The following is a 23,287-nucleotide window of genomic DNA, read 5'->3' as shown; positions in this document are numbered from 1 at the left end:
ACAACGAGCCATTCTTAAATTTGTCTAACGATTACGGCCCTTACCGGCAGAACTTCCCATCAGTTGTTGCTCCAGTCAGACATTTTCGTTGGCGTGTTCGTGTAAATCACCCTTCTACTTCACCCTCGGAGGCTCGTTTTCTTCCAGTAAAGAATGCCCGTGTTGATGGTGAAACGCCATCAACACGCCCACTCGCTCGCTGTGAATTCTCCGGACAATGACCTGCTATATATACGCATGGGCTCAGTCGGACATAACAGACTTTGTAATGTCCGGTCCAACTAATTCTGTCATTTGCGGTAATGTCTAGATAAGTTCTGGTGTACAGTGCATGTGTGAAAGGGGCTATTGATTCACTGAGGAAATGTCACTTATACAACCCTCTCATACATATGCATCACATTTGCAATTGTTACGTAATATTTATATGGGAGGAAATGTTCTTAAGCCCAGATTATGTTCACTGTCAACATGTTGCTCCAAAACACTACAGATGTATCACATCATACGTTATTGAACAATAGAATGTGTTTTTATTTTTTACTTCAGTAAAAGTAGTAATACTGCAGTGTAGAGATACTTTGTACAAGGAAAAGTCCTGTTATGTTGTTTAATGTATCAGCATCAAAATACGCTTAAGTAACAAAAGTAAAAGTACTTATTTGCATAGTGGCCCATTTTAGAATCATATATATTATATTACAGGATTGTATTTATTGATGCATTAAAGTGGTTTCCTTCAAAATGTATAATGCGTTACATTACAATAAATAGTTATTAGTCAGATAAGGTATTTGGTGCGTAAGACATTTTATAGCCAATAGAGACACAGCTGAAGGTTGTGTCAACCACAGTCGACCAAATGATGTCATTTCCTGTCACATGGTTTGTTTAAGCTCTGATCTCATCTGTTTTTGTTTTCAGGATTATCTGCTGAGTCACATGTACAGCAACGCAGCCAGAGATGACCTGTGGAGCAAACTGTCTCAGGTAACGCTCTGTTTAACCGTCTGGCTTTTGAACCGCCTATCCTCCCCTGGCTCAAAGGCATTCGGGGCAGAGCAGTACCACCTCTCACAGTGAAGTGTCAGTGCCTTGCTCTACAGCAGGGGTTAAAACCTGTAATGTCTTCCACATTCGGCTCTTTGGGGATAAAGCAGCCAGACTGACGGAAGCTGTTAATTATTTAACGTAGCAGTTCTAATGAAGGCCAGAGAGACGCTCGTTAAGACCGACTTGATGAGACAGGCGAGGAAAAGTCCCGTTTCCATGGTACCGTGACTGAGAAGTGGAGGCGACGCCTGTTTCTCTTGTTTGTCCTACACACAGGAAGCTTGTGGAAAAGGAGTCTATTTGGTTAGATTAATCTTTGTTATCGATGTTTGTTAAACTGAGACTACTCTTTAATGAGCTGCCAGCCAATCAGAGCTCCAATTACCTTAGAGTCATTTTTTCTCTAATTAAGTGATGTTGAACTATATATTGATCAACCTGTTTATTGATGATAGATGATAACCTGCTATAATAATAATCATTGAATCATTTGTGATTGATGATTATTCATGCGTTGTTTTGTTTTTTTTTCTTCAGGCCATGCGTTCAGAGGGGCGGGACATCGACATTGGACAGATGATGGACAGGTGGACTCTACAAATGGGCTACCCCGTTGTTACTATCACCAAGAACCAATCGGAGCAGCTCCCAACTCATTACATCACTGTCAGCCAGGAGCACTTCCTGTACGGGCAGGAAGGCAGGAGCAACAACAGGTTAGAGTTCAATACTGTTTTATATTTGATATACTGTAAATGCTTAAATTAGTCCTGTGTAGTCAGAGAGTCTAAAGCAACTGGTTCACTTTTCCACAGTTCAGTTATTTTAACCCTTTGAAAGATGGAGGAAAAATCCACAAGAACAAAACGCTTTCTGTTCATATGATGCAGAAAGTTTAACTTACTAGTTCATGTGGGCTGACTACAGCTTAAAGGGATAGTTCGGATATTTTGAAGTGTGGCTGTATGAGCTACTTCTCCATAGTCAGTGTGTTAGCTACAGTAGATGGAGGTCGGCACGCCCCCACTTTGGAGAAGCAGGCAGGAGTACCGACACGGAAACTAAGTAATGTACTGCTAGACAGTGGGCAGCAACTAAATGTGTTTTAGACAACAAAAAAAACTGTCAGTTTAAATGTACGCTATATTTAGAATATTTTCAGCGCTTCACCTTGCTGTCAGAGAGCTCTTTACAATGGGGAACTGACAAAAACAGTCATTTTACCTCGCAGAACACGGGAGTTGCTGCTCTACCGCCGCCTCCATCGGTTAGTTAGTTTTAGTGTGTAACTTTGGTGTTTTAAATGTTTAGTTCAGATTCACCAAAGTCACACATTAACACAAACGAACTGATCCAGGCAGCGGTAGAGCAGCAACTCCCGTGTTCCCCTGAGGTAAAGTATTGTTTTTGTCAGAGGAGTCTGGTGGCTTTGAAGAGAGCAGAGATAACGGCTTCAGTTCCCCGTCGTAAAGGGCGTATTGAACGTATTGAAATGGACCAGCGGTGATTAAAGAGCCCCTATTATACTTCTTTTCAGCATCATTTTGTACTATTGGGGTCTACTAGAATAGGTTTACATGCTTTGATGTTCAAAAAACATTATGTTTCTCATATACTGCCCATTGCTGTAGCTCCTCTGTCTGAAACACTGTCTGAGCTCTTGGCCCGCCTTCCTGAAAAGCCTGGTCTGCTCTGATTGGTCAGCTGGCCCACTCTGTTGTGATTGGTCAACCAAATTCAAACAAGCCACTGGGTCGGCTGCGCTTGCTCAGGCAGCACCTAAAGCTTGTTTTACAGTTCTGCGGAGGCTCCACGCAGAGCTCTCGCCATAGCCTACGTAAGTGGCCTGATGTTTATACTTGTGCACTGGTGTGTGTGTGTCAAGCGGTGTGTGTGTGTGTGTGTGTGTGTGTGTGTGTGTGTGTGTGTGTGTGTGTGTGTGTGTGGGGAGCGGATGATAGAGCGAGGGAGAAGTGAGAGAGTGACGGCGAGCAAATACCGACTCTAGAGGCATAGTGAGAAAAACAGTGTCTCCCCTGTGTTTTCTGACCAAGTGGGAAATCTTTAGCAGGAAAAGTTAACCCTCTTCCTGAAGAGAACCAGGAAATGAGTTGGGGGGAAATGCAACGCTTCCAAGCCACGGCCGACCGACGTACATCGCTGAGACATGTAGTTACATTTTTCGGAAATAAAAACAAGCTGCGGCAACATGCACCACAAGGCATAACAAACAGTGTTCCAGCCAATAACCGACAAGAAGGAGTTGGTTGACCCATCACCGCAGCAGCGTTAGCACGTAGGCTACTTCCACAATGCGACTGTTTCAGGAAGCACGGAAGGAGGAGGAGGAGGAGGAGGAGGAGGAGGAGGAGGAGGAGGGGGAAATGCATGCATTTTATGTCACATTCGTGGGCCGCAGGCCGCACTTTGAGAAACATGGCTTTAAAGGTTGACCCCAGGCCTTTGGTCTACTGCAACCCTCAGGAAAACTTTTACAAATTATAACCCCACTACTTGTACGGCTCTAAAAGTTCTGAACTTGCAGTTTCTCGGGAACACTAGGCAGCCTTCAAACTGCTGAAGTCCGGACACACATCTGCTCCTCATAGTGTTAATTTTTTTAAAGGATCCTCCCAAAACTCTTTGTTTCACACCTCAATAAGTTTGTCCTGCGTTTTCGCCTGAAAAGGCACTTCTCTGAGTTTTTTTCACATTCACCTTTACATCATTTATATTTCATTTATATTTGATTCACATGTTTTATTCACATCCTTGACAACCTCTGGAGTTTATTCTCTTCGCTGTTTTATCGACCCACTTTCTCCTCCATCAATACTTCATCAGTTCCTCTCCTCTTTTTTTACCTGTTCATTCTTTTCTTTTCTCTGCAGCTCTTTCTGTCATGTTTTTGTACATTTGTGACATTTACAACCACTCTGACCTACTCAGTTTCTCACCAAAAGTTTCTTTACCTTTTTTTTTATTTTATGTCTCCCTCCTTCTGTTCTTTTTTTTCCCCCCTTTTCTTTCATCCAGAGTCTTTTGTGTTCCACTTGAGCTCCCCGGCTCAGAGTCGCTCCCGAGCACTCGTCAGCAGATGAACTGAAGCTGTTTGTTGTAAGAGGAGCTGAACACTTTCTTTCACGCTTGTCGAGTCTCCCGGGGCTGCGTTCAGACACACTCGGTGGTCCCGGGGCGTTCACCAACGCTTGTGAAGAGAAACTGTTGTTGTGTTTTTAGCTGAACTGTCAATGGATCGAAATCCGAGGCTGACGCTGCTGTGTGATCCGCGTTCAGAAGTACAGCAGTGTCCCACAGTGTTACACGCTGTTGACTTAAACTCCTGATTTATTTATTTATTTGCTTTTTTATTTACACCCAGGGAAACTGAGAATACTTAAAAATATAACTACTGAAATATACAGAAATTGAAACATCACTGAACAGCCAATTAGCTCTCTCTAGCTGGTAGTGACAAACAAATAATTGTCAACCTGTATCTAATGTGTTTTCATGAACGGGTCCTATAGTTCGAAAATGTATGCACACCAATACCTATGAGATCCTACAAAACTAGACTACCACCTGCTGGTCTTGCTTTGCCAGGCCTTCCTCCACAGTGCTGCGGAGGAGGGTCTGGCTAGTCTGTAAATGGCATTACAAGTGAACAATACAATATGCAGACATCTCTTACTCAACAAATCCCATACTTTATGAATAACACTTAAAGTGTTAAGGTGACAATTTCCCAGTTTTATTTAACACTGAACATTCTTCTCTTCTTCCAATTCTCTGGAGGTTTGAGGAAGACGTTTCAAATGTGCGTCTTTTATTTTCTCTGCATCAAACAAACTGACGTAGCGAGGCAAAGAAGTGTTTTTTAAAGAACTGAGCTGACAGAAAAATAGACGGGGAGAATCCAGAGGACGGCTAACGATAAGGTCGAGCTAATGATGAGGAATCGGACAGGGTCTCCGTCTGGATGTAAACGCATCGTGACTCGTCTCTGTGATTGTGGCTGAAGAGAAAAGCCTTGTCAGGTAAACAGAGACGTGATCGGAGGACAAGTGGCTGCGTTTGTTTAAATGAGCTTTAAACAGGACGGCGATACATTATTCATGAGTCCACAGAAGAGCAGTTGTAAGGAAGCTTATTTATATACTCCTTTACCTTTCTGAAGCAGAAATCAGTGTTTAAAGAAAATAATTAAAATGCATAATAAATAGAAAAGCAGTATGAAATCAACACAAATTAAAGTCTTCCAAACCATACGACAATATAAGGCTGATTTATGCTTTTGCGTCAAATCGGCACCATGGGTACGTACGTAGGTACGTGGAGAAACCGACCCTACGCCTGACCCTACGCCGGACCAACACATTCTTACACCCATCGCGTAAAATACGGACGCTTGGTCAGGTGCCTTTGGCGTCGTTGACGCTAAAAGACTCCTTTAGCGTCATATCTAAACGCGCTTTATCTAAACGCGCTTGGTCGGGACTATTAGCGTCACTTTTGGTTGAGGAAAAGATCGTGGGTTGGCTTATAAAATGTATGTTTCCGTGACCCACAGGACAGTTGGGTTTAGGAAACCTGACACGCGGGACACAATCCCCGGTCTCCGGGGTGATAGTCCTGTGTCGTTTGACCCATCCACCCCCCCCCAACCAACCTCTCCACGCGGAATTTCGGGCTTTCATACTACTCTCTACCTGTGTCGGTCTTCAGACTACGCCATCATCAAGCTGCTGTTCTGCCCGGTGCGTTCTACACGCATGCTGAAGGTGTTTTTTGCGTCTTATCTGACGCTGCAGTATTTTACAAGTTCGGAGTGAGAACGGATTGGCCAGACCCTACGCTGTTGCCTGGCGTGCAACTCTGAAAAAATATTTTACTACACGCTCGGCCATGGCTTGGTAGCGTCGTATTAACCCCAGTCTCTCTTTGCCAGACCTTCCTCCACAGTGCTGCGGAGGAAGGTCTGGCTAGTCCACACAGCATTCCGGGATGGGAGAAAAACATGCTCGGGTTTATTGTCTTTAATTCATTGACAATCGTCTTGGGTGGTGCTAAGGGCCGCATGGAGCTCCGGTGCCAATGCAAAATAGCCACGGGAAGGAACTTGTTTTGGTGGAACGTGTGTACGTTCAAAAGTTGTTTTAGTCGTGCAACAAAAAACTGAGATTGGACCGATAGTCTAGCTAGCTCTTGATAACTAGCCGTTCAGCGTGTTGGAAGACGTTGGCTTCAGCAGGCTAATGATGTACCTAGATGTGCTAAGCCTAACCGGTGCTACTTTTCTGATGTGGCCTTACCTGAACTCCAGAGTGTTGTCACCAGTCACATTGAAAAGCTCCTCGCCTGCGCTAGTCACATTAGCTTTACCACAGACATGTGGACATCAAGCGTGAGCCTTGTTAGCATGTTGAGCCTCACTGCCCAGTGGATAGATGAAGACTTCACCCTTAAAAAAAGCTGTCCTACACTCACAGGAATGCTCTGGTTCTCACACAGCAGCTGCAATTGCATCCGCATTTGATAATATGTTTGGGAAATGGAAAATTGAAAGAAAACAAGTGCATGTCGTGCTACGTGACAATGGCCGTAACATGGCTAAAGCTATGGTGGAGTTTGGTGTGGCAAGTCTACCGTGCAACACACGCTGCAACTGGCGGTGCATGAAGGTGTCCTGTCTCAGAGCAGCGTGGCAGATGTTGTGGCCGCGGAAAGGAGAATAGTTGGACATTTCGAGCACTCCCGGCTGGCATACAGTCGGCTCACAAGACAATATGTGGAGCTTGGTTTTAAGTTTGATTATACTTTAAAGTGGGTCCTAAGGGCTGAAGTGCAGGTCTGGACTAAAGCTGTTTTTTTTTTTGTGTGCACTTGACCACTGTAAGTTTTAGTACAATGTCAACTACTATGTGAGGGAAGCATTTGGCAGACCTGTTCAAGTAGGAGATGATGTACAGTAAATTTTTTATTTGAAAATGTATTTTTATTCATTTTACTTAAGGACTGAAGTTTAAAGTCTGAACTTAATAATAAAATGTGGCACTGGCATATCATTTATTCTCCTCCAAGTGAAGTAATTTAGCTATTTTTCAGGGATGACTGTCTATATTTATAAAATGATACATTTATGGTAGAATCAAATGTTTTTGTCTTGTGTATTGCCTTATCTACAACACATCAGGGTAATAAGGTAAAGGTAGTACAGGAATTTCTCTTCAGTAAAATTAAAGTGTATATACAGTATATCAGGGAAAAAAATGTGTATATACAGAGGTATAGGTATCGGCCAAAATCAGTTTGAAAATATCGGCATATCGAATATCGGCAAAAATCCAATATCGTCCATCCCTAAAATATTCATTTGTTAATTGTTCAAACTGAGCTGCAGCTCAACCAACTCCAACAGTCAAATCCTGCTTTTACATTAATGCATGAGGAATAATAATCTAATGATAGAATATGTAATACTATAACAGTCACAGGGGACATTTTTATACTTTTTTAATACATTTTTAATACTTTAACTACATTTTACGTTTTACTAACAGGACTTTTACTAAAACAGAGTATTTATATAGTGTGGTATTTGTAATTTTATTGCAGTAAAGGAGCTGAATATTTCCTCACCCCTGGACAGGACAGATACACTGTCCACAGCTGTATGCTGCAATGTACACACACACACACACACACACACACACACACACACACACACACACACACTAGTCAAATATGGTGTCTAGTCTAAAATAAACAGCCTTCATTTCAATCAAATATTAATGAACACATTCTGCTGTCCATGCTGCTGACTTTGTTCTATTAAGTGTGTGTGTGTGTGTGTGTGTGTGTGTGTGTGTGTGTGTGTGTGTGTGTGTGTGTGTGTGTGTGTGTGTGTGTAATTGGGTTCCGCTCTTGTCAGTCACGTTGATATAAATATCAGATTAAATATTTGGTTGCTAGGCAGCGGTATCGATCCACGATTGCCCGCGGCGACACACAGCAGTTATGGGATTGGTAAATGGGTCTTTCTCTTGCTGACTGCGTTACAATGCCCTCTACTACACACACACACATACACCAAATCACACACACTTAATAGAACTGTTGTTTGCAGTCTGTAATTAAAATCCACTTTAATTAAAATATGAATCAATTTGATTGGAATGAGTCAATTAAAAACTCAAGAAGTTAATAAAAGGTCTCACTTCAAAGATTTTGTGTGTGTGTGTGTGTGTGTGTGTGTGTGTGTGTGTGTGTGTGTGTGTGTGTGTGTGTGTGTGTGTGTGTGTGTGTGTGTGTGTGTCAACTGGTCACAGAAAGCATCAGGAAGTAATTTGTTCCTAATGAGCCGTTAGAGTCAGTTCTATCTTCACACACTTGTTATTTACATGGTAAAAAGCTCTTTGTGTTTATCACCTTTATTTATTCAGAGGGGGATTAAACAGAGGATTGCTCTCTTTTGCAGATCACTTTCACATAGTTACACATTCTTTCTTCATTTCACTTTCCATTCCCAGATATATTATGTGACTAATATGACTGATGCAAGTTTGAGCAATTGTGTCTATAACAATGCATCATATTTTATAAGTTAACCAAAACAGTAGGTTTTCTCAGTAAATTCATCTGTAAATAGCTGTCAAATGGAGTAAGTGGAGTCAAATGTACAAGATTTCCATCTAAAATGAAGTGAAGTAGAAGTGTAAAGTAGCATAAAGTACCTCGTAAATGTAATGAACTGCAGTACTTGAGTAAATAATTTTTTTTATGTTGCAGCAGTGATTTATATATCTGACAGGCTCTCATCGTCGGTAACAGTAGAACACACTCAAGGCCTGCGTGCCAAATCCGGCCCCTCGCAAATTTTGATCCAGCCCGCATATCAATTTAGGTTCACAATAGATTTTGGACTGCGTAGATGTGCGGTGATGTGGCTGTTTTTCAAACTGCAATTACGCGACACTCAAAGCAGAATTTGGCAAATTTCCCGACTTTGAGACTCAAAAACCAACCAGAGAGTTTACATATTCAGGCTGTGAAACAGTTTGTTGTAAAGAATGAAATCATTGTTTTGCTTAATTAAGTGGTTAAATAAAAGCATGTCAAACATTTCTGGCCCTTAATGCGATTCTCATTTTCCAGTGTGGTCCTTTGTGAAGTTGAGTTTGACACTCCTGCACTCGATAGATCTGTGCAAAATGAGTGTAGCGTTTCAAATAGCTCCAAATAAACCAGTCCAAATTAACTTTTTGTCAGTGATTGGGGACAGTGTTCTTTAAGGACCACTCTTCAAAATGTATGCAATATTTTAATGATTTAAATGCAATAATGGGCATTATGCAAAATATTCCTGTCCATGCCAATTGACTCTGTTCTTAAAGCATTGATTTATAGCGTATAAAGTTATATCTCTACTTTAGGATTGCTGTTGTAAACGGATGATTTTTTTTAATCTATTAGTTAAAAAATCAATCAATTAAACACTGTATTTATGCAGATTAAAATTTGAAAGGGAAACTGAAAGGCTGAGAAGTAAGGGGGCAACATGTGCATTAGTAAAAGTGTTTTACTGACTTACAACTCAAAATGAAATATTAAATGAGACCTCAGAGCTTTTAAATCATTAGCAAACATTTGGACAAATCATCAATTACAATGGCACTTCAACACACTTTCTATGCTGTAACGTTTGTTTGGAATTTGGAAAAATCTTAACTCTGCAGAGTGGGGATCGCCACGCCAAGTTTAAGCTCAGCCGAGATGCAATTTTTGAGATAATCAATCTGTTTTTAAAAGGTTTTATGAGTCTGATATGTTCGGGGGCAATTCATTAAGCCATAAAGGAGCCTTTATGTTTCTCTCATCTGATCTGAAAATGTAAAAAATCAGCAAACTGACCACATTTAACCTCTCGCTCTCTGAAGAAGACAATAACTCTCAGCTACTTCCCTTTGACTGATGTTCGCTGACTGCTGCAGCTATTACACTCTCACTTCCTGCCTCTTTCTCTCTCTCTGTAACAGTCAGTGCTGCACGCTCCATTTCCAGCTGACTGATGTTGAGTGATCGCCACTGACCGTCACTCTCTCTCTCTATAATGTCTCTCAATTTGATAACTGAGGCCATAAAACCGAATGCAATTCCGCCGACCATTACTGACATAACTCTCCCTCTGTAGTTTACAGTGGCAGGTTCCGTTGACGGTCGCTGTGGGAAATGCATCCAGTGTTTGTTCGGAGAGCCTCATCTGGATCAACAACAAGACAGGTACAGTACTGCTGGGATGCTTCAAGTACTAACACTAGAAAACATTGCAGTGTGCTGATCTGAGATCCGACATCATCTCCATGAACGTTTATTTTGCGATCATGACTCAATTATCTTGTTACCTTGAGAAACACAAGCCATTATCTTGGGATTCTGTTGTTATGTTAAACTATCTCATGATCACAAATTAATTTCCTCATTATCTTGATGTGTAATTTGTTGTTAATGGACTCAGAAATTCTATCTCGCAGGTATATTCCTCTGAAAATAGCTCTGCTCCGTGTTTCAGTGTTCAGAGATCTTTCAGCAGTGGGAATAAACCTCATTCTGGTTTTGTTTATGGGGAATATAAGCTCATACTAATACAATATCTGTCAATTTCTGAATTCTTTAGAGAGAAAAAAAACTGTGTTTTGGAAAATAAAGCTTGTTCTGCTTTGGATTTTTGAGGATAAAACCAATTATAGTTCTGTTTATGGAGATTAAAACATATGGTGCTTCTGATTGTGAAAACGCTCTATGGTTAGTTTTTTTTGTAAATAAAGCTTATTCCGCCTCAGATATTGGAGAATAAAGCCAAATATTGTTCTGTTTATGGAGATTACAACTCATTCTGCTTTTCTTTTTGTGAAATAAAGCTGGTTCTGCTGACGTTTTTGGAGAATAAAGCTAACTATGTTTCTGATTTTGAGGAATAAAGCTTGCTTTGATTCTCAACAGCTGTTAATAAACACAGAGTATGGGTTCTGGCACAACTTGACCTACTTTCAGGGCGCATGGTGAAGGGAGGTCTAGAAGTTCAAGACTTCAAGTTTAATTTCAACCAGAGGGAAGAAAGTTGAGGAAGTGGGCCAGACTTAGGTCAGCTTGTTTTCATTACCTGGCTGTTATACAAAGTCTGAAAGATCCTACAAGCTGTTCTGCCAAACCTTACAGCCTAATTTTTCAACCTCAGAGGATGTTCTTGTTTTTTCTGTGGGAGGCTGTGATGCCACTGTAATCAACACAACTTTGCTTTTAGCATGCAATGTGTAAAAGATGGTGTGGATCTTGCAGTTGATATTTAGTTGTTTTTACATTCTCTGCTGCATTCTGTTTTGTTAATGTAACACCTGTTCAAGTTAGAATAAATCCTGTGTTTTTATCTTCCTAATATAAGGTAAAGGCATCATAGTGTGCAGCTTTACGCTTATTGTACAGATTCCATGTTATCAACAGGAAAATCATTTAGGTTATTGGACAATAATATGAGTTTTCAGAAAAAAAGTGAGCGAGTTACCATAATTCATAATTCTGACTTGGATGTTGACAGCAGAGACTTGTAATTACTGTTACTCCCATATGAGTCCAATCCAATCAAGCTGTGTTTCTCCACATAAAGTATTGGTTAACAGTGTACTTCAGACTGATCCTTCACGGTTTGTCTTCTCAACCTAAACTTTAAGGTTCAAAACAATACACATCACATGATGAAAGTAATAACACCATTTAATGCTACCTTTAAAATATTGACAACAGGACAGCGTGGTATCGTCTGCATATCGGATGATATCAACTAATACGCTGGCTTTTTGGCTGAGCCAGTGCTATTTGTATCAGGGAGAAACTTATTTTTTTTAATTTATTTTTTTAAAACTATTATTTTTTTGGGGCTTTTCCCTTTTAATATGTAGTGACAGTGGATAGACCAGAAAGGGGGAGAGAGATGGGGGATGACACGATTCAAACCCGCGCCACTGCAAAGGACTCAGCCTACATGGGGCGAACACTAACTGGGTGAGCTAGAAGCCGCCCCATCAGGGAGAAACTGTTGATTAACGGTCTAATTGTTTCCATTTTGTCTCAGAAACCCACAGGATCAGTCGGATGGACGACAACACCTGGTTGCTAGGCAACATCAACCAGACAGGCTACTTCCGTGTGAACTATGACCTCCAGAACTGGAAACTGCTGATACAACAGCTACACAACAACCCTGAAGTATGTATTTCTGTTTGTCTGTCGGTCAAACTCTCTTTCTGTTTAACTCTAACTTTTATACGCTCTGTCTGTCTGTCTTTCTCACTCTTTCTCAGATCATCTCGGTTGGAAACAGGGCAGGACTTATCGATGATGCCTTTAACCTGGCCAGGTGAGTCTTTTTGTCAACCAGAAACACTATTGTTTCAGTCTGATGTACAATCCCGACACTCAGGGCAATGGACAGTTCATTATGACAGAAGAAGTGGTGGGTGAATGATCTGTTTCCCATCCTCTCTCTCTTTCTGAGAGGCTCATCTGTCACTGAGCCTTAAAGACATCTGGACACACAGAGGGAGAGTGCAGCCTCGCTTATCCATTGTTGTTTCTATTTGCTTTTAATTGCTTCACAATAAGGAGTGCCTCTTTGTTGGACAGGACTGATGGTGGGTCTGACTCCCTCAGATATGTCTGTTTTGATGGGTTGAACGTTAAAAAAAAAGTTATCGTCATCTGTTTAGCCAGCAGAATCAAGGATGTGCTGCTGTACATGTAGTTTGACAGTCAGCTGTATACAGAGGTTTATATCCTGCATGTGAGTTCAGCTAAGACCTATGGATTTACCATAAACACATTTACTTTCACACACAAGGCATTTGGATGGAGCTTTGCCAGCGGGTGATTCCTCGGCCATCCACAACCACTAGATAAGTGCCACTCGGAATTAACGCTGTTGCCTTGCAGCAGTGGGTTTTCCAGGAGTTTCTTCTTAGCATTACTTTCCTCAGGTCCTACAGATGTTCATCAAATCTGACATTGCCACTGCCAAGATAGTTATCAACCTGAGTGCCATATTTGATAAATATTTGTCATATTTATCTTCAGTGTAGATATTAAGGAAATGCAGATTCCAGTATTCCAATGTATTCCAATATACAGTACTGTGCAAAAGTCTTAAGCAGGTGTGGCAAAAATGCTGTAAACTAAGAATGCTTTCAGAAATATAAATGATTGTTTTTTATCAATTTACAAAATGCAAAGTGTGCGACCAAAAAAACATCTAAATCACATCAATATTTGGTGTTCTTACCGTTTGCCTTCAAAACAGCATCAATTCTTATAGGTACACTTGCAAAAAAGTCAGGGAACGTTGAGGATCGTAGACGCAGTGGTCGGCCAAGGAAACTTAGTGCAGCAGATGAAAAACACATTAAGCTTATTTCCCTTCAAAATCGGAAGATGTCTAGCAGTGCCATTAGCTCAGAACTGGCAGAAACCAGTGGGACCCAGGTATACCCATCTACTGTCCGGAGAAGTCTGGCCAGAAGTGGTCTTCATGGAAGAGATGCAGCCAAAAAGCCATACCTCCAACATAAAAAAAAGGCCAAGCGACTCAACTATCCACAAAAACATAGGAACTGGGGTGTAGAAAGATGGCAGCAGGTGCTCTGGACTGATGAGTCAAAATTTGAATATTTGGCTGTAGCAGAAGGCAGGTTGTTCGCAGAAGGGCTGTAGAGCGGTACAATAATGAGTGTCTGCAGGCAACAGTGAAGCATGGTGGAGGTTCCTTGCAAGTTTGGGGCTGCATTTCTGCAAATGGATTTGGAGATTTGGTCAGGATTAATGGTGTCCTCAATGCTGAGAAATACAGGCAGATACCATCATGCAATACCATCAGGGAGGCGTATGATTGGCCTCAAATTTATTCTGCAGCAGGACAACAACCCCAAACATACAGCCGAGGTCATTAAGAACTATCTTCTGTGTAAAGAAGAAGAAGACCTGGAAGTGATGGCATGAACCCCACAAAGCCCTGATCTCAGCATCATTAGTTCTCCAAGATGTTTGGAATAACGTACCCGCCGAGTTCCTTCAAAAACTTTGTGCAAGTGTACCTAGAAGAATTTATGCTCTTTTTGATTTGATTTAGATTTCTCTTCTGTTCATTCACTGCATTTTGTTAATTTATGAAAATAAACTATTAACACTTCATTTTTGAAAGCATTCTTAGTTTACAGCATTTTTTTCATACCTGCCTAAAACTTTTGCACAGTACTGTATATATTATTATTATTATTATTATTATTTTCTTCTTTTTTTTTATTATTATTTTTAAAGAGTTAAAGAGTCATTGAGATTAAAAATATATTGTTCATGAGTATCCTGGCCAAGACTGACTGCAGCACAAATAGCGGGTTTGCAGACATAAAACCAACCTAACAATTTAAAATAAAAACAAAGAACAATTTAAAGTGTTAAAACGTGAAGCATTCAAAACATCTACAGCCAGATGGGCCTGCTTCAAAGTCCTTTAGAATCCCTTTGAATGCGTCCAATGAGACGCGCTACCGAAGATTCAGGTGATTTTGCAACTGGTTCCAAGCTGAGGGTTACCTTGCACGGGAGCTGGGTTCTCGTGATTAGGGGTGGGAATCTCTTGGCACCTCGTGATTCGATTCCGGTTCAGAGGCCAACGATTCGATTCTAAACAGATTATTGATGCAACCATTTTTTCATGTACATTTCCACGCGTGATTTTTGAAAATATACATATAAATCTGAGTTTGCTACTCAATTTGCTAATCACTTCCTAGACAAAGCAGCTAGACAAAGCTTAGATTTTGTCATATATTTGTCACACACAAGTTTTAATGAAATGTTTTGACTACTGAGGTTTTTGTTTTGTAGTCATTCTATGCTTAAGCCTTAAATATGTTTGTGAAAGTCACCTTCTCTCACAGTAATCTTCCATGTCACAGGCTCAGTCATGTTTAAAGGTGGAGAATTGGCTTGTTAGAACATGAAACACGAGGTGGTCATTGTCAGGTGGTTCATTCAAACAGCGTCACGCAAGAGCAAAAACAAAGATAATTGTGAAAACTGCACTTCAAACGCCATCAGCGATTTCTAATCTATCTGTCCAATTTGCCTAATTTCAAAGGTTCTTGGAAGTTTTGTCAGTGAAGCAGTACATGAGTTGTAAAAAGGGACATTGATTTCTACTTTAGTTTCTTAATATAGCTCCTCTGGTTCTATAGTTCCTGGAGCAATTGGCTTGAAAAAGTGCTATGTGTGCTTGTCAATTTATTTCTGCAGTTCGGAAAGTTGCAGACACAAATCATGTTGTTTGGTTCACTCTTACAGTACTTTTTAAGCATGCGAACAAGCCAGATCGAAAGCAAGAGTTATAATGGACAAATGCATGTGAATAAGACCAAGTTGACAAATACCAGAGTTTGCTTTTAAGCAATGCACCGTTCCCAGAGCTGTCTCTGGTAGAAATGTCATCCCAGAGTGACAGGATCACATCTGGCTCTGTGAGATGACCAATCCATGTTGCTGCATTTAGAGTAGACCTACCAAAAGAAATTCAACCGGGGCCAGAGTGAAACTTTGTGATGAATGAGTGTTCGGTGAGGCTGCAGCCACAGAAAGGTAGAGAGTGTCGTTTCTCATCATGATGTTTTCAGCCTGAAGCTTTTTGAGCACTGTAACCAAAATCTACTCTGACACCAACCCTATAACTCAATCTACCCCCGTCTCTCTTTCCTTTTCCACATCTCTCTCTCAGCCATCTGTCCTCCGTCATGTTGAATGAGCAACAGCTAGAGATGACTGCGATGTGTGTGTGTGTTCGTGTTCGTGAGTAAGGAGCACAGCAGGAGGTTTTCATCTGTACAGACAAAAGAAACAGAACTACATACATATTGATTAATATTCACACTGACAGCAGAAGACGCTCTTACTTCAGCCTGCATCTGTTGCCATGGTAACACTGAACATTACTATGTCCCATTGGAAGACACAACGTATTGGTTTTGATTTACAATGAGCTTTTTGTAGTGCTCATAGTAGTTGAGAGAGATTTGTTTTAAAGAGTGAGTCCAGCCAAATTAACCCTCACTTTTAACAGTTTTTATTACACCTACCCAGAGATGGAAACTACATACATTTACTCAAGTACTGTAGTACAATTTTGAGGTTGTTGTACATGAGTACTTACATTTTTTGCCACGTTATACTTCTCTACATCTCAGAGGGAAATATTGAACATTGTATTCCACTACATTCATTTGATACCTTTAGTCGATGGGCTCATATGCCTGCATGATATTGGGGAAAAAAAAATGACATTGCGATATTTTTTTTCATGCGATATATATTGTGATATGAAAAATTACACATTTTTACAAGATGACATAAATAGCTCTATTTGGAAATAATAAATTCTTTATACATTCTTGACTACTGAGGTGATTTTGTAGGGGAGTGCATTTACATAGAAAGTCTTTGAACTTTAGTGCTTTACAAACACCAAAGCAAGTGCGCGCTGTGACTACTCTTAAGTGATTTCGGAGAGGGAAATTAGATGGTTAAATACACTGGTTGACTGACATTGTATTCAATACTATCAATCCAGGCTAAAGTGAATGATGGTAATAATGCATGCATGTTGCTTCCTCTAAATTTCAGGTTATGGTCGACTAGCGGGGCCTGCTGGTTTGTTAGATTAATTGATCAACATTGATTGTGATTGGTGGTTTGCCATGCATGCAGACCTGCATGTCAAACACTAGCAACAAATTTTGTATCCAAAAACACTTAAATCAGTGTAAATGATATTATATCAGTCACAGACTGCTGTTGTAGATTAGTGTTACGTTTCGAGCATCGTGGCTCCGAACCGTAAAGTTAGTTGGGACAGACTCCTTGTTTCTTTAGGCTACCTATATTAGCTTGAGCCTGGCTGATAGCAGCTTTCTGGGGTGAAATCAGGTGATTTAGCAGGTGATTTAGTTTGTCTTTGCAGTGAACATATAACACTGACTACTGTAGCTTCACTACTCATGGAAAAGTATGCTGTATGCAGTATCACTGTGTCAGCAGCAGATGCTTGTACTTTCTACACACGGAGAGCCTCACTTTCCATAACCATAAACCCCGTCGGGCTAACGTTACGTCACATACACATGTTGTCCACGTGACCACCTGTCTTAAAGGGGAAGGCTCGGCCAGTAACAATCATGTAAAAGGAGAATGGTGAAAGTTTCTTTTTCTATCAAGCAGCAAAAGAGTTTTAGCGTCAACATCGCAACGTCCTGCGAAGTGATTACCGCGCATGCGCACACCGTGATGTAGACGATGAAACAAACTATCACGCAGCCCTAGCCCAGACCCAAAATTAAACATACCATCTGGGTGGCCAAATAGTCTAGTTGTGCTTTATTTATTTTTAAATTACTATACATCCCTAGATTGTATTTTGAAATGATACAGTGGGGGAAATAAGTATTTGACCCCTTGCTGATTTTGCAGGTTTGCCCACTTACAAAGAATGCAAAAATCTACAATTTTAATCATATGTACATTCTAACAGTGAAAGACAGAATCCCAAAGAAAATTCCAGAAAATCACATCATATGAATTTATTAAAATTGATAACCATCTGATGAGGAAAAAGAAGTATTTGACCCCCTGGACAAACAGCAAGTATTCTGGCTCCTACAAGCCAGTTAGTCTTTCTTTAAGACACAGCCCCAATCCGAACCAATTATATACATCAAATACACCTGCCTCACCTCGTTACCTGTATAAAAGACACCTGTCAACACCCAAACAACCAGCATCCAACATCACCACCATGGGCAAGACCAAAGAGCTTTCTACAGACATCAGGGACAAGATTGTTGATCTGCACAAGGCTGGGATGGGCTACAAGAGAATCGGAAAGCAACTTGGAGAGAAAAGATCAACTGTCGGTGCAGTTATCAGGAAATGGAAGAAGCACCACACCACCGCCAACCTCCCTCGGTCTGGGCCTCCACACAAGATCTTGCCTCGTGGGGTGTCCCTGATCATGCGAACGGTGAGGAATCATCCCAAAACCACAAGGGGAACTGATGAATCAACTGAAGGCAGCTGGGACCACAGTTACAAAAGAAACGGTTGGTAACACACTACGCCGTCATGGATTAAAATCCTGCAGCGCACGCAAGGTCCCCCTGCTCAAGAAGAAACATGTACAGGCCCGCATGAAGTTCGCCATTCACCACCTGGACGACTCAGAAGAGGCCTGGAAGAAGGTGATGTGGTCAGATGAGACCAAAATAGAACTTTTTGGCCTCCACTCAACTCGTCGTGTTTGGAGGGCAAAGAACACCGAGTACAACCCAAAGAACACCATCCCCACCGTCAAGCATGGTGGTTGCAACATCATGCTTTGGGGGTGCTTTTCAGCCAAGGAGACGGGACAACTCCATCGTATTGAGGGGAGGATGGACGGGGCCATGTATCGTGGAATTCTGGACCGACATCTCCTTCCCTCAGTGAGAGAGCTGAAGATGGGTCGAGGATGGGTGTTTCAGCACGACAACGACCCTAAGCACACCGCCAAAGCAACAAAAGAGTGGCTGACGAAGAAGCACATCAAGGTTCTGGAGTGGCCTAGCCAGTCTCCAGACCTGAATCCGATTGAAAATCTTTGGAGGGAGCTTAAAATTCAAGTTGCCAGGCGACAACCTCGGAACCTGAAGGATTTGGAGGCTGTCTGCAGGGAGGAGTGGGCCAACATCCCTGCCAAAATGTGCACAAACCTTGTCACCAACTATAAAAACCGTTTGACATCTGTGCTGGCAAATAATGGCTTTTCTACAAAATATTAACATTCTGTTTGTCCAGGGGGTCAAATACTTGTTTTTCCTCATCAGATGGTTATCAATTTTAATAAATTCATATGATGTGATTTTCTGGAATTTTCTTTGGGATTCTGTCTTTCACTGTTAGAATGTACATATGATTAAAATTGTAGATTTTTGCATTCTTTGTAAGTGGGCAAACCTGCAAAATCAGCAAGGGGTCAAATACTTATTTCCCCACTGTAGACCTTTCTGGCTGACAGCGTACCAGTGGTTATCACCTCTTAAAGTAATGGACTGCTGTGGTTCGAAACCAGGAAAGTGCCTTCCCTTGAAATCGTTGTTTTCCGTTTATCGAACTTAAGTTACTTTGCAGATTTAGATCAAGAATACAATATATATCAATAAATTATTATTTTTGATCCTGAGGGGGAAATTCACAAGCTACCCAGCTTAGTTTGCTTATGTGTTAGGCTTGCTCCATAAAGAGAAAAGAAAATGGTAGAAAGGGGTAGTTTTTTTCCTTTTATTTTCCCATCTTTTATTATTATTAATTATTGTTATAATTATTTTTATTGTATTGATTTGATACGTTTTTGTTTTAAAAGATGCAGGAGTGAGGAGATGGTATGGGGGGAATTAAAGCTATACATTGTGATTTTCTGTGGTTCCTTTGGGGATGTGATTGTAATGAAGTATAACTATTTAATAAAGAAGTTTACATACGTGGCGGTTTGTTTCCTGATTGTTTTTTAACCCGTCTGACTTCTTTTTTTTTTTTTTTTTTTTTTTATCAAAGTTTCAATGTCACATCTTAGCAATTAATTTTGGTACAATATTAAAATTAAAGGTGGAAACAATGGCAAAAACTATGACAATACAAACCAAGTTGTGATAAACTTGTTTTGCACGAACAAATCGGCTAATAAAAAGATTGATATCAGTTTCTGAGATGTATGATGGATGTTTGAAGACTACATGCAGAGGAGAAGCTGCTAGCTCAGATCTTTTTATAGAGAAGACAGACACAGATGTTATTTTAATTTTTCAGATTGCCGATCATTGAAGTGATTACAGTTTGAGGGATCTTTCATCTCTTGAGTAAATTTCAGTATTGCTAATACTGTAGATTGGCTGAGGTGTGTGTGTGTGTGTGTGTGTGGGGCTAGTTTAGCAGTAATAAATGACTGTCTGAGTGTGCGCTTAAACAGTGATGGATGTCGCCTCTCTTTGTGTGTGTGTGTGTTGTGTGTGAGACTGCAGCAGTCCCTCGTTAACTCTCCACTGAGCCTTGCTAATGGCTAATGGACAACCAATTAACTGGCCCTTAACGATGTTAACGAGTTAATGAGCTCGTTAAGACGACAACACTGGGAGAGAGAGAGACACACACACACATACATACATATACAGACTGTACATTTTTTGTCCTCTTATCTCAAACACAGAAGGTAACGGTAGTGTTTTCAACACGTTAGCATGAAACAGTTGCAGTTTTGTTACATTTAGGCACCAAAACTAATAGTTCGTGGTCGACTAAGGTCTTGATTTGGGTTTAACTCATGGATATTTATTACGTTACTTCATTTCCATGCAAAACGTGACGTACTTCCGTTTGTTTGGTAAAGTAAAAAAAAAACTGTACTCAAAAGAAACGAAAACAAGACTCAAACCCCGATCTCATGGGTGAAAGTCCTGTTTTAATTCCTACTTACGCAAAATGTGGCGCTCCTATACGTCGTCACCTTACTTCCTGCTTTACTCCGGTCATAATTACTCCGGCCACTAGAGGGACAGTCTCATTCCCAGAGTCTTGTTGTCATGAGGTTGCCAGGGTGAATTTTCATTCTTTTTTCCTTTCTATACCAGTTAAACAAACAAACAAGAAAAAACATTTTTGTTGTACTGCACATTGCTGCAGCTCCTCTTTTCACCCTGTGTGTTGAGCTCTCTGTTTTAGCTACAGAGTGAGGCATCTCACTTCTGTTCCATCTTTGTTGGGAGTCACACATACGCAGTAGGTACTGCTAGCTTGTCAGTTGCAGACATAGACAGTTAAAGAAATGGACACATCAACACCATAGACTTCCACTGAGACCAGTGAAGTCTATTAGAAGCACTTTTCCGGTGAGCGCTGAGCATTACTGCGCAGCCTCAAACTGAGCTTGAAGACGTAGATGTGACGTGAGCAACCTGTCTGTAAGTTGGAAGTCTTCTGGTAGCTGTGCCGAGAGAAATCTCAATCATTCCTAATCTTACAGAGACAGAGAATGTAGGTATATGTAAGGAGTTAACATAGGCACAAGCTAATTATTGCTAACTAAAATGCTAGTTAACATTAGTAATTAAACTTAAACTAATGTAAGTCGAAACTGCCTGGACGCTTCTCCTGACTGTATGGTAATTTGTCTACTATGCGACCGTAAGTCGCATGGTTATGACACAATCTTTAGCCTATTTTTACAAAAACGTCTGCTACAGAGCCATAACGTGAGGTACAAGGTAATGGAGCCTTTTATACATTGTCGGGTTTCTTTAGAAATAAACAATGGACAAATAGAGTCTTTAAACGCTTCAAATGTAAAGTTATATAAAATGAATGGGAGTCAATGGGATGCTGACGGGAGGTTATGGCTTGTTAGCCTATGAATCTCTCCATAGGAGGTACGCTTTTCAGACGCTCGCTTACCCTCTTGGTTGCAGAGTATGAGGGCGTGCCATGCTAGCAGCTAGGCGAGCATTATAACGTGTGTTCCAAAGTGACCACGTTTGTCTCTGAAGTAAAGGCTGGACTACAATAGAGCTGTTTGGAGCTGTTTGTGAACAGTGTTTTCTGTTGGAGATGGTAAGTCCCTTTGGGGGGGACTTTTTCACTTTATAAACCTATAACGTGCACAAAAAGATATATAACACAATAAAGGAAAGGGAAAAAAGCCAAAAAGTATAATATGAGCACTTTAAAGGTTGTACAAACATGACAGATTTTGGAAGTTTTATTTCTCAGTGTTTCAGTATTTTTCCGGTTTTTCACAGCTTTTCAGAGAGATTCAGTTCAGCTTCTTACATAGTAGACAATACAGAGAGATAGAAAACAGAAGGGGAACCGTAGATCACTAGATTTCTGAATATTGTTGCCTCTGAAAATAAAAAAGGGGAGAACATTTGTGAGAACAGAGACAAAGGATTAAAAAGGCACAAAAGAAAAAGACCTCAGCCGAAAATAAGACAGATAAGAAGACGGATCACATGCAAACACATATGAAGTGTGGCGTGACTGTGTAACTGTCTGCAAGTTGAAAAAGTAAACCGATCAATGCTGCTGGATGCAGATCGCTATCTCTTCCCCTCTGCCTTCACGCTTAGTCCCGTCAATCGCAAACAGGCAAAGTTGTTGTTTTGTTTTTTTTGCACACTTGGTGAATTATGGTAATGGTCTCAGAGACCAGGTGCATGATGGGAATGGAGATGAATGTGCGGAGGTTGGATAAGAGGCAGATTATGGAAATATGACGGTCTGGAGTTTAGAGTTCCGCTGGCTCCTCAAAGATTTAGAGTCTTATCACAATCAGATTAACTCTGGAGTTCTGGGTCTCTCTCAATCTCTCTGTCTGCAAACTAAATTATTCCAGTGAAAGAACATGAAGTTCTCTGTGTGTCTGCCACCCACTTTGATTGACAGCTCTTCAGTAAAGGTCACTGCTCTGCCTCGGTCGCTGGGAAATCATAATTTCCATCGGTCACTTCTCTCTTCGCTCTGAACACCGATAATCAGAATAAAACCAATAAAACTAACATCACCTCTCTGAGTTCACTTTCTGTCATTGACTGCCTGCTTCATTAATATTCATAAGCTGTGGGTGGGGCTAAAGGTCGATGCAGGAAGCAGCTGAGTCCCCCTCGTAAACATTATGAATGTTGATGAATGCACAAAGGACACTGGTTAATATTCATGATGAGGTGGATGTAACCCAGGCAGCTAAATAGCTCCAGTGGCATTTAGACGGCCTAGTTTTTCTTATTGTTTTCATACTGTAGTTTATAACACACAGACTCTCACACACAGACTTTAAGGGTTAGAGATTAAGGGTTAAAGATCAGATGGACATCAGGATCAGGCTGCAAATTGACTTCATCTCCCAGTATGCACCTATGCGTGTCCTGAACTGCACTAACAAGAAAGTTCAGAGTCATACAAGATTTCAGTATGACATGCCGTTTGGGTTAAAGTTGATACATAAAGGAGAAGAAAGTAAATAATACATAATAAATACACTCAGCTGCTCCCCCCGCGACCCGACACCGGATAAGCGGACGAAGATGGATGGATGGATACACTCATTATGTAGCACACACTG

The 23,287-nt window shown here is 40.8% G+C and overlaps 1 protein-coding gene across 4 annotated transcripts in view; it reads left to right on the top strand.

Annotated features, from left to right (window-relative positions):
• LOC114550090 (thyrotropin-releasing hormone-degrading ectoenzyme) overlaps nt 1–23,287 on the top strand; it is a 229,183-nt gene that overhangs the window by 151,937 nt on the left and 53,959 nt on the right. For all 4 annotated transcript variants that reach the window (XM_028570598.1, XM_028570597.1, XM_028570595.1 and 1 more), the window contains 5 exons: nt 925–990; nt 1,591–1,769; nt 10,247–10,335; nt 12,182–12,315; nt 12,411–12,466. In XM_028570598.1, the coding sequence (XP_028426399.1) occupies nt 925–990; nt 1,591–1,769; nt 10,247–10,335; nt 12,182–12,315; nt 12,411–12,466 (524 nt within the window). The remainder of the gene's footprint in view (nt 1–924; nt 991–1,590; nt 1,770–10,246; nt 10,336–12,181; nt 12,316–12,410; nt 12,467–23,287) is intronic.

Source organism: Perca flavescens, chromosome 23, assembly GCF_004354835.1.
Source record: "Perca flavescens isolate YP-PL-M2 chromosome 23, PFLA_1.0, whole genome shotgun sequence".
In the NCBI taxonomy this organism is placed as follows: domain Eukaryota; kingdom Metazoa; phylum Chordata; class Actinopteri; order Perciformes; family Percidae; genus Perca; species Perca flavescens.
Note: the sequence above shows the minus strand (reverse complement) of the source record. Positions and strands in the feature narration are given on the sequence as shown.